This window comes from Alligator sinensis, unplaced genomic scaffold (genome assembly GCF_000455745.1).
Source record: "Alligator sinensis unplaced genomic scaffold, ASM45574v1 scaffold1046_1, whole genome shotgun sequence".
Lineage (NCBI taxonomy): Eukaryota > Metazoa > Chordata > Crocodylia > Alligatoridae > Alligator > Alligator sinensis.
The window spans coordinates 1001265-1014169 of record NW_005842174.1 but is presented as its reverse complement, the minus strand read 5'-3'; the positions used below and the strand labels follow the sequence as shown (position 1 = coordinate 1014169).

At 41.0% G+C, this 12905-nt stretch overlaps 1 protein-coding gene across 1 annotated transcript in view; it reads right to left on the bottom strand.

Moving 5' to 3' along the window:
- The window catches only part of CDH4 (cadherin 4), a 759836-nt gene that overhangs the window by 104481 nt on the left and 642450 nt on the right, over nt 1-12905 (bottom strand). The window contains exon 10 of the mRNA XM_006025923.3: nt 165-337. Coding sequence (XP_006025985.2) covers nt 165-337 — 173 coding nt within the window. The remainder of the gene's footprint in view (nt 1-164; nt 338-12905) is intronic.

The window sequence follows — 12905 nt, the reverse complement described above, 5'->3', positions numbered from 1 at the left end:
ACTTTGTGGAAGTTCACATCCAGCTCTGAATATAATATCCAGAAGAGCCCTGAACACAAATCGCTCCAGACTTCTGGCCCATTTAGGTGTGAAATGGAGTCTGGCCTTTATACTCGGGCAAACCACTGACAATCAAAACCAGCTACTATTGTCTTGAGTCTCACCTCTCTGTCCAGTCCAGCAGCCACTGTGACAATGTCTCCCGTTTCACTGTTAATGGTAAACATATTCTGCGATGGACTCTGTGGGGTTTGAGTTACAATTCGGTATCTCACCATCCCATTGGCTGTAGTACTATCATCTGCATCATTTGCAGTCACTGTCATCACATAGGTACCTTGAAACAAGAGAAAACAAAATCTCAGTGACATTTCAGTGGATTCAGAATATACTGATCATGATGTGGAGATATGCACCTCACTCAGAAAGGTTATAAATAAGATATCCCATTTCAAATATACCTTGCTAGCCAAGAAGCCCACTGTGAAAACACTATGCCCTGTTTGGATTGGATGATCTGTCAGGATAATTCATTTATAATAGACTAGATGACTTCTCAAGGACCTTTCCAGCTAATACGTTGTATGATTATTTCTACAATGTCTAATTTCTCAGGTAACAGGTGTCTTCTGCATTTTACTATATCTTTCCCCAAAACTTTTTTTTTATCTAACAATCAGTCCAGTTACTTTGATATGGAGGGCACGTCTAGAGTTTACCGGACTAAGGCCTCTTAGACTATAGACAGGCATTGCATTTCTCCCAGGATAAAGTACAATTGTTCAGATGTCAATGTTCACTGTCCTGAGACAAATCCTGACAAGGTTTGTGAGATAAGAAGTGGTAATGGTTTGGCCTGGAAGATTATCAAGTGCATCTGAACAGTTGTCCTGGGATTGCATTTTTAAATCGATGGTAGAAATGTGGCCATGCATTTGGGTGGTCACTAAACCAGGGGTGGGCAAAATGTGGCCCACCAGGCCAATCTATCCGGCCCATGAGGCCCCTAAAAAAATTAGATAATTAATATTAATCTGCCCCTGGCTGCCTGTCATTTGGCCCTCGATGGCGTGCCAAAACTCAGTAAACGGCCCTCCACCCAAAATAATTGTCTGCCCCTGCGACTAAACCCTTATTGGAAGGGTGATGCGTATACATGCCAACCCCAGGACTTTTCTATTCTGGGACAAAGGCGACATCTCTCCGAGAGCACCGCTGCCATGCTCACCTCAAGTGCATCATGCATTGGCCCTTGCCATTGTTTGCTGCCTCCAACTCCTGCAATTGTGCAGCCCATCGCGGCAGCCCCTACCCCGTTTTCAAGCAGAAAAAAAGACGTTTCTGCAAAGCGAACGAAACAGCTGCTGCCCAGCAGGAAAGAGAATCAATGATTTGGTATGTGTGGCCAGCAATGGAGTGAATCTTTGGTTTGTTTCTTGTTAATCATCAGCTTCTTCATTTGCTTTGCAAAAAAACCCCCCTACTTTCTAGATACTGTAGGGAGCACAATGACAGGCTCATTATCACCGGAGTTTGGCAGCAGGGTGTTCTGTTAAAGTGGGAAATTATCATTATGATGGTAGAAGATGTTGCTTGATTGGATGGTCTCCTGCAGCTGCCTGGTCTTGTGTCCCTTAGAGCTGACAGGGCCCAGCTTTTCATTTGTTATTGCTGGTAGGAACGCATGACTGAAAAGATGGACGCATACTGCTTACAGTAATCATCTGCAAGACTATACAGATGCCAATGCTAAAGAATGGATGGGAGGAAGGGGAAACAAAAAGAGACATTGAAATCAGGGATGGACCAAGTTTACTGGTGGCAGAAAAGACGAGCGTCGATAGAAAAATGGTAGGGCATTGCTTTTGCGTTGCTCATTTGAAAGTCATGTTCAGTTTGGGGCAGATTATGGCAGACTGGGACTGATCCAGGCAGAGGGGCCAACGCGGCTCAGCAAGGATTGTGCCTGACCAAGGCCGAATGGGCAACTCAGTCGCTCCTCAAGTGGCGGTACCACTTTTCCACTCCACCAGTGGCTGCAAGCGTCCATGCTGGCCACTGCCACACGCTGCTCACCTCACTGCCCCTTCTCACGTTTGGGAAGCCCATATGCTTGTATGCGCTCACAGGGAGCGCCTCTTACACAACACGGCTCTGTATATTCCCGGTGGTGCGACACACCTGAGATTTTCCAGTAAAAAAATTCCAGGGTGCTTTTAAAAAGTTTGCGGCCAATTCCTATGACGAATGCAAATCCTATTCTTCAGCAATAATCCTCATTCCCATTGTGAAACGAAAAACAAATGATTCAACATCCTTAACACTTCAGCTTTGATTGCGGGAAGGGTCACTGATTTGAAGCAAGGTCACAGAAGCTATAAATTGTTCGCCTTTCTCTTGCAGCATTGCTTTTCTTCCCCGGCAAAAACAGTTATGATGAGAAAACTGATACAAGTAAAGAAGCCACCCCTCAGATAAATACTGTTACAGAGAAAAAATGAAATAGGAAATATGTTGAATGAGGAGACAATTGATTTGGAGTTTACGGTATGTTATCTCCATGCACCGCATGGAGAAAATGTCCCAGAACAGAACAGCGAAATACGTGGGTAATGAAAACAGAAAAGAAAGAGAAAAGAAAACCTTCATTAGGAAGTATATACCCTGTATTCAGACATCTCCAAAATAGTTGGCTCTATTTTATCACTTAGTTTTCAATGTAAGAAAACCTAATAACTGAGAAAGAAAAGCTGCAGTTAGATAGCAAAAAAAGATCCTTTTGAATACATGAGATGCCCAGATGGGAGAATTCACAAAGTGAGTAAAAGCCTTACTCATGAGAACAAATTTTTGATCTCCCAAGATTATCCTTGTGAAGGAGGAGTAAGTTGGGGGTTAGTCCTTGTAGGGCTGGGCCCCAATGGCTTCCTTTGCCCTTATGCTCGCTTCCCTTTGCACCGCACTTTGATCACTAAAATAATAATACTAGTGTTTCAGTCCTATGACACTTCTTTATTTCGATTATCTTGAATCCACCCCCCCCTAGAGACTGGTTAAATGCCTCTCGAGTTGTGAACCAAGTGTCAGGGAGCTGTGTTTCCTGCTGCAATCTGCTCTGATTCTCATGTGTGAATATTATAATTTTTCATTATGAAATCCAACCTAGCAGGAAGAAAAAGCTTGGAGAACTTGACATTAATTACTAGATTGTAACTTAACAAGTGGTTCTGTGTAGGGGATGATGCGTAGCTGCGCCATCCCAGGAAAAGAGTACGGTGGGTATTAGGGATGCTGAGAAAGTGGCACTCCTCTCCCTGATCCCCTGCTTTGCTCCAAGAGGGAAGTGATCTGATAGACTTGTGCTACCAACCAGCAGCAAATTACTTCTGCTGTACTGCCTGATGTATGGATGCAGGTAGCCCACATGCCCACTCCCTTCATCTGCTCACATATTTCTAACCTATGTAGAACAAGAGTAGCAGCCCTAGGAGATCTGCTCTAGTACCCAGACTATGTCCCATGCCCAGGGAAGCATTGTATTAAGGGCTGAAGTACAACCTTACCCTTGCTGTGTGCGTTCTGCATTAGGTATTGTATAGATTTACCCCATCTTAAGCAAGATGTATCTCTGGTTGGTCATCTGTCTTCTCAAGGTATCAGAGTATTAAGCTTAAAGGGAGTATACACCATAAAAATGCAGCCGGCTAAAATGAATGCCATGAAGACGCATGCACACACACATATTACATATGTCTAGGTAGAGCAAGTTAGATGTACAATCCCATCTAATGTTTTACATATGAACATAAGAAGTGCCATACTTGGTCAGACCAATGGTTTATCTAGCTCTGTCTCTGACTGTGGCAGGGGTGGATGATTTAGATATATCTAGAGTGATCTGCCCCCTATTCATTACCCTCCCTGGCATCCCATTATCAGTTTAGAGAAGCCAGAGGAAGCATCTCCAAGCATTTTGTTCAACAGCCATTAACAGATTTATCATCCATCTTCTATCTGCTATGTTAATTCTACCATACTATACTTTTTGGTGACAATCTGCTATTGTCCATTTGATTATCAGGTCTCCCAAATCCTGAGTGGGAATCCTTTTTCATACAATTCTAGCAGGAAGACATTTCTATGGAGCTCAGCATTACAGCATCCAGGTAAATATGTAGTAGCAAACTGCATAGACTTTGCTTGCTTGAGGATATTCATTGAGGTCAACAAGACTCCCCATGCATCTCCTCTTTGCCATTCCAAGGTGCTCTTAGCCATATACAAATTGGGACTACAGTGAAATGATCAAACACCATTCCCATCTTTAGGATTAGAAGCTGTCATGAGTTTCCAATATGTATTCATACTACTTTGCCCTCTCGCATTCAAAGCCTGGCAGAAACAAGTGTAATTTTTGGATTTGAAAGGGTGGTGTACTAACACACTGTATACACTGTACTTCATTCAAATGAACACGTGAACTGAGGAAGCACAGGCGACTGACTGGCCAAACCCACGTGATGCATCACTTAAGAAACCCATCATCCAAAAAGGCACGTTCGATATATTTTCATTACACCTGACCTACTCACTAAAATCAGGTACCTCATATATTAAATAAAATACACATCTTAGTAAATCATGTCAATATTAAACCAAATATGTTGCGTGTTGAACGGCGCTTCCAAGAAAGTGACTGAATTATCGCGCACAGAGAGCAGTGACAAGCTTCCTGTACCTTAGCTCTTCATTAACTAATGTGCCAAGTTCACATATCATCCAAGTTAAAATTAATGATTGACATGGCAAAGCCTATCTGCCATGACAAGGGAAAACGCCATGAACCTCACAGTACATCCCTTTCATTTCTCAAAGACTGCAGTCTGCTGGACATGACTTTTGTCAGGGGATACATTTTTGTTTCAACCTGTTGAAGGTTAGCGCTATGAGACAGCATGGGGAAAGGATGTCTGCATCTCTCTCTGAGACTGAGGACATTGTTTCTTGAAAATCCTCCCTTTGGACTAATCAGGCTTTCCATGGGATGTGCACGGTATTAGGAGAAGCCCTAATGAAATCATTAAGTGCAAGACTTATGCAACTCTTATGGCTGGAGGAGTGGGAGCTGGGGAAAAAGAGATTCTTAAAAATCCAGTCTTTACTCTAAGCCAGGTTTTGAAATGTGTTCAATTTGGAAATGAGATGGTCACTGTCCAGTACAGTCCTGCACTATGTAACAATAGCTTGGGGAGGCCCCTTGTATCTCTGCGACTTTCAGATCAAATATGAGTATATGATAAGTAAAATAAAAATAAAAAAGCTAAGCGCTCAATCCCTGAGCTACATGGCCATAAACTTTCAGCTCCATGAATTTTTGGCTTGGGATGCCCCAAGTCAAGGTGGGCTCTTCTTAGCTCAGCTGCTACTGCTTACAGAGAACTGCAGGAGAAATGCTACATCCATTTACATCTGGACCAACCCACTGTTTTCAACCTCTGGTCTCAGCTACATCCAAACAACCTCCTTGCTGTGCAGTAAAAACCAGGTTTTCACAGTGCTAAGAGACATCATTGTGAAAACTGAAACCTGTGCACAGTTGCTTTCCCAAACTCCTTGTAAATGTGGTTCCTTAAGCTTGATTGTTACAATTGCATTATAATGAACTTCCCCCCCTAAGATGGGTAAAAACAGGATTGATGTTCATTAGTTAGACTTAATGCATGTTAAAAGAAAGAGAGAATGAGCTCATCAAGAGACGAAAAGAACCCCAGTAAACCTTCCGCGCTGCCATTTCTGCCTCATATCAATGCGGGGAAAAATCCTTTATCTGCGATACAAACAGACAAGCTAGAACTTCATGCAGTTTTCAGTGTTGATACTAATTCTTTATTGAGCTGTGTCTTACAATTTATGTTTTTAAATGGCTGGTAATGTTGCAGAATCATTAAAGGTTGGTTAACCTTCCAGTCTAATTTTGACCTACAAGATACTTAATTAAATCATCCCCCCATAGAAAAGGATTGAATCATTATGTGCAGACATGTAGTGATGATCATATTACATTAGATCTTCATTAACCCAAGTTAATAATGGCTTTGAACTAATGGAAACCTCCCCTTCCTCCTGTTTTTTTTTTTTCCCAGATTGCAAACTGCATGTAGCGAACAGTTAATATGCTGACAATTGTGTAGAGAACAGAGCAATTTGATGAAGGAAAGTCTATATTCTTAAAAGCAACATAAAATGTGCTACATTTCCCCAAAAACGCCAACTTATAATTCAAAGCAGGATCTCAATAACAACTGCTTGGGCCACGTTCCCAGATCCTTTACTTATGATGAACAGCATCTTATTCATTCAAAGGAGATCTTTCTCACAGGAAGGTGAACACAATCTGGCCCTGAATTTGTACAATAGCAAGCGCAATGGGATCCCAAATGGCTTGTTACAAAGTAGGACAGAGATACCTGAGCCAGCTTTAAACTTTTGTTTCTTATCAGGGTAAATTACCCTGAACCCCTGTTGCTGTGGCTAGACTGCTTGAAATATCTGAGCTACCTTGCTGAGAGTTGATATGGCCAGGTCTATACTTCAGTGCAAACGGTCACAGCCTAGCTCCTCTGAATACTGCATTAATACACATACTCCTCTTTTTACTTCAATATTAACCTCTGAATATTGCTTCAACACTGAAGGCAGTCACCCTCTTACAATTTCATCGTGTAGGCTGGTCCAGACCATCATTAGTAAGCACCAGATAGTCTTTTGGTCTGGTTTCTAAATGATGGATCTGTATGAACGCTGCGCTCTAACTTTGGGCTCCCTGTTGGTTTCCGTGTTTCAGTGGAAGTATGAAAGCAGCAGCTGTCTTGCTTTCCAAATGTCTTGCTGAGAATTTGCTCATCTCAAACTCATGGCCATTTGCAAGATCAGACCATGATTTTCATCCATCACTGCACACATGCGCAGAGCCAATGAATCCATATGGATTTACATGAGCTGAGAATCTAGCCCGGGGATACTGGGTTTTGGCAGGCAGGTTATGTCTAAGCATTGAGAGAATAACAGCAATCAGACAAGGTTATTCTCGGGGAAATTATGTTTTGGGGCTTGTCATTTTTGATGATAAACTTTTACGTTTGAAATCTGTAAGGCCTGACTATGGGTTGTGTGAATGGGCCATCCCATGGCTGTACCCATGTATATTTGATATACCAAAAATGAGGGAGTTCACAAAGCATTGTAGAGCCTAGGAACCACCCTCTACATATGCAACAGATATAACAACAAGTAAAGCCTTGCTCTGCTATAGATGTTTTCTATCAGTTAATCCCATACAAAAGAGATGAGTATCGTTATCTTCATTGTAGCTGTGGAGAAACTGGGGCACAGAGTAATGGAGTAACTCATGTACGGTCATCGAGTAGGCAGGGGCAGTGCTGGGAGAGAAACCTGGGCTCCTGAGACCCGGTTTAGTAACCCAGGCACAAGACATTATTGCCACAGATCACAACATGAGAGATCATAACATGAATCTAGAATTAGAGGGGTCGTGAATAAATAAAACATCATATTTTGACCTAGAAACCCATATGATTTATGTATCTTCTTGGATAAAATCCTGGCCCTCTGAGAAAGTGAAGGAAGCATTGCAATTGATACCAGTGGGGCTCAGATTTCATCCTGTGGTTTTTGTCAGCCAAAGCTAGGCAGCCAAAATCTACAATCCTGATCTTTCAGAGTTTTAAGACACAGATATCAGTGCAAGGAGAGACCCTGTGAAAGTGAGAAGGGAAAAACAAACATAGCATTTCCGTCAAAGAAGGGAGGGCAAGGCCAGAAAGACATCTAAACAGAATAACTACTTTAAAATCAATGCGGCATTGTCTGGATAATCAATATAATGAATGATGAATAGGCAGAGCTGTCATTACTGAAAGCACAAGTAGTGAGGATGATAGCAGAGGCAATTTAGGAGATATGAACATGAGGACAGCATGGAGAAAACTACTGTAGTGTCAAAGACAAAAGCACCCCGCTATGCAGCCTGGCATCTCCAAGTTAAAAAATGTGTTAAACAGATGAAAAAGCCCTTTTATATTCTTGCTGTTATTGGTCTCAAATAAGAAGTGAGAATCAGGCCCGCCAGAATCATGTAATAGGATCATCAAACTATATCGGAAGATGCGCAAGGCATCAAGATAAAATAAATGCTTGAATTCCTATTGCAGACCTAATACATTGCAAATATGTTTAAATTAAGCTGTATGCTACATCCTGTAGACAGAAAAGTAAAGTAAAAGCAGTGCTTTCCCGTTACAGGACGTTCCACGGGGAGTAGCTGATAGCTCCTGGCATTCTCTTCCACCATTATTTTTTGTAATTAATGGCAAATTTTGACCTTTCAAGCAGCTCACCTAATTCATAAAGGATGTCACTCCCTAATTAGTGGAGACATCAGATTCTCAACCTCAAACAAGGCATGAAGAGACAACCTAATGAGAATAAAGAGAACAAGTGGATCTAGAGATGATTGAATAAGTTGAAGGGAGTGCTGCCATCTGGAACGAAAGTGATACATTCTCTATTGTTTAAAACAAAATTAACATCTTGGGAAAGAAAGTGAATGGATGCACAGAGCACAAATAGCACAGGGGTATGTCCAGATTTCAGGTCAACTTTTGTGCGGTTTAGCCAAGTAATTTGCTACCCGATGAGACTGAAAAAGCTGCAGAAAGGCAAAAAAAAAAAAAAAGAAAAAACTACCACGACAGGCCAAAATGTGTTGTCAGAACATGTAAGACGGGTTGCATGAATAGAAGAGCCTCAGCTGAACTTAGGAGGCCGTATTATAGCCAGGCACTCCCAACAAACGCACAAAGTGAAATGAGAATAACTTAATATTTTCAGAACTGCAAGCAACCACAACGCATAAGAAAGTAAGAATTCATTTACATAGGCAAATACGCATATAATGGTGAAATCAGGCAGACATCTCTGCACAAAATCTGGGCTTTAATATATGCTCAGCCTGCATCTGGAATTTTCACTGAGAAAGGAGAGGTCTATGCAATTATAATATGGTTTCATAACTTCCATAATAGAGTAAAACAGCACTGAAGTTTAAACTTCAAAGATTTTGCTGCAGAGTTGAACTAAGGCAGACGGGCCATTAATGCAGCTGAAGAAGCAGAATGTACAACGGAGAGTACTTAATATTCAACCAGACTGAGAACTGGAAGAATGCATCAGGGGAATACACTGCTCGGGAACATCAGCAACAGAAGCCCATCCCACCACGGGTCGTGTGGCCCAGAGACTTCTTTTTGGGAAATGCTGTGCTGCGAATTTTACTAGCAGATATTTGCATTTGCTGTAGCCTTGCAAGACTGGATGATGACAGGAGCGTGGACAGAGCCAAAGTTCACTTAATGAAATTAAGGCCATCAGAGAATTTGGTCTGTAGTCTACAATGACGCACTATGTGAACTGTGCCCAGGGTTTTTGTACGGTATGCTACAGCTCCACAGTCAGTTCATATGCGCATGCATGCAACGTGAGCACGTGCGACTGAAGGGACACAACACCAGACTCTTGATTTTTTTTTTGCTACTTGCATCTTGGTAAAGGATGAATAAAAAATTCATTTATTCTGGTTAGCATGAACATCCACAGTTTTTCACTGCCATCAATTTTCCCTCTCTTCTTTTGAATAACATGCCTTTATTAGATTTTCCCCAAATGTTTTGCAGTATATTATTTGTGGTTGCTTGGTAAAAGAGAGCAGTGCATGGACTATTGCACTGTTATAATTCACTTCCACAGCAGTCTCAGAAGATTAATTCAGCCAGTTTTATTTTGTTTTATATGAGGCTTACCATTTCCGTTGGAAGAGAAAACATCAACAGCCTTGGATATGGGATTTTATTTTATTGCATTGAGATTGGGTCTGGTTATTTCCATACAGAAAGTTAAGAAAATCAATGATTTCAAAACTACCCAAATTGATGCAAAATGGAAAAGCAACTCCCAACGGGCGTTTTCTTATCTCAAAATGGTGCTTTGAGAACAAAAGACCCCAAAAGAGGATATCCATGTGTGGGTGGAGAGAGGTGGATTGGACAAAGCTATTTTTAATAGCTTACCAAATGCAAAGATGAAGTCCACGTCTATACAAAATCAACAGAAGGAGGTTATAGTCAGCTGTACAATAGGCTGTATGATGAACTCAAGCCATGATAGACTGAAACTCCCACCCACTGGTTGAATCAACTTCTGGTAAGAACAAAAAGAGATTTTTTACAATGAAATCCCTTTAAGGACTATAATACTTGTACTGTTTCTATGCTCTCTTGGTTCTGGTGCTATTAGGAAGACAGTACACATAGGAAAACACTCTTTTCTGCACGGTAGCCCTCTCCAAGAATTCACTGTATTGCCTACTATTTTCATACTACTGCATGGCATTTGATCTTGAATGGCAATAGTGACAAATGTGAATAAATACAGTCATGGGGAGAACAGCAGGTTCTTTTTTCTGCTGTTTCACCCTTTGATTTCACCCATTTTAGGTCTCGCTGTTGGGAACAGCTTGCGATTTTTAGGAAGTTGAGTCAACTTTGCCCAAACATTGCAATAATAGCTTACAACTTTGAGAGTCAAGGGAGATGCTAATGTGTTTCATACACTTCCTCAGCATATTTCTGCATACGACTATTTATCCGCATACGGATCACAAACATGCGTGCTCACCGTACAAACACACTTGGACATACTTTATCAAGACCAAATCGCTCTTCCCCTAAAAATTAGAGCCTCAGTGGATGCAAATCAGCCTAATTCCACTGAAATCAATAGAGGCACTTTAGTTTATCGCTGATTTAAGGTATCTGGCCACATAGGAATATGTATACACATTCTTGTTATACTCACCATATTGCACGACTGAATTATTAAGAATGCCTTAAAACAGTTACATAATGTTTGAATGCCAGACTATGGTGTCTTTTTATAGCTATTTATTTACTAAGGTCCTGAGCTGACAAAGCACTGATTGCCTCGCTTGATTTTTTTAGCATGTATGTAAGTCCATTCAACAAAGCATTTTAGTATGTCCTGATCCTATTAGCTTAATGAAGAATACCTTAGCTCATGTTTGAATACCTTCATGATTCAGGACCGTAAGTAAATGCAGAGTCATACAATCAATTTACCTCCAAGCTCATAAACGAATATCAAGCTAAATTAATTACTATTAATATTTTGTGTTATTATTTAGTTAACTTTTAAATGAATATAGATGAAACGTTGTATTGATTCACTTCAAGGTGCTCTGGTAATGGTTCAGACTGAAATGGGATGGAAGTAGCTTTCACTTATCCCTCTCCTGCCAGTATTTTAAAATGCCAATGGGAGCTGTATTCAATGACTCCAGGACTTCACCGCCGTTTTCATTCCCTCCCTCGCTACAACAATTTTGCCACTCGACAATACCCTCCCTCGCCATTCACCTGAAAATACAACCGGCGGGATGTTGAGCATCTCTTTATTAATTGTAATATCAGGTGAGTAGAGGGGAAGAGCCAGGAATTCAGCATCTCGGTTCCTCGTATGAATTTACCTACGAATGCAACTCTGTGCCTTAAAGGATTAATTTCACAAGCCTTAAATTGCAGTTTAATTTGAAAACTAATTCAGCCCCATAATTGGCTTTCTGTTCAAATCACTGAGGCTAAAGATTTAAATTCTTAATATTCAGACGACTCTCAAGTATCTGGCCCCATTTGTGCATTAGTCCATGGTGCTAATCTCTAAAGGAATCTCTGCTGACATAGAAATAAAACAAATACACAAACAAGTGAGACATTAATAGAATAATCTGTTTTAAAGTCTCTGGTATTACATATAATAGTGGGTTTTTTTAATAAGATTTCTTTAACTCAATTCGCCACATGTGGATTTTGCTCCCATCTCTTTAATTTTTAGGTAATATTTGTATCAAGAACCGTGCTAGCAGAGTTGTGTGAAGTTAGGGGAAGGCAGTGAGTTTTAAATTACAACATTTTCAACTAGTAATGTTCCTTTCCTTTGGAGGTTGCTTGCTCTCAGGTACTTCATTTAGGGGCAAGAAATTGGTGTCATCTCCGGTCTTCACCTTAACAATGTCTTCAAGAATTAAATGAAGCAAGCAGGGGTGCAGCAGAGCGAAATCTTGAGCTATCAGAAGCCATTCCAAATTGAGGCACTGAGTTCAAAGGTTTCACCCGAGGAGAGATGGAGCAGTGGGTTAAAATGCCTTGTTATAAATTTTCTCAAGGGAGGGTTTTCCACCAGAAAATGCTGATTTATTAAAAGCCAAGTGTTTTGCAGAGATGTGCCAGTTTGGATGAAATTTCATTAACAAAAAAAAATCAAGCAAAGCAGAACGGTGTGCTCCAAGACAGGTCAACATGCAATTTTGGACCCCTCCCCCCCCCCCCCCTTTTTTTTTTTTTTTTATTTAGAAAGGAACTTTTTGCTTTTTCACCTTGGCTTCAACTTCCTAAAATGCAATATGGCGTTGAATAGAAAGGGTTGAAACTGGAACAAAAGAGTCGACCTTATGGAAACGCACGGATCCCCCCAAATATATATATTTCTAGAAATCTGCGCAAGGGGAACTTTGATGCCTTTCGGTTTTCGTTCTGCATTTGAGTGGGAAAGAACTGAAACTGGAAAATGTCTCAGGAACTAGAAAATCATATTCCACCTGGCTCTCCTCCCACAGGAGGATCTTGGCTTGCTACAAGCACCACTGTAATGATGCAGTAGCACAAGTTCATGTCAGGTGGTAACTGGTGAAGCACAAGTTGGGGGGAAAGCAGTACTTTCTGCTATTGCCCACTACAGCTAACAAGGCTTGGTTA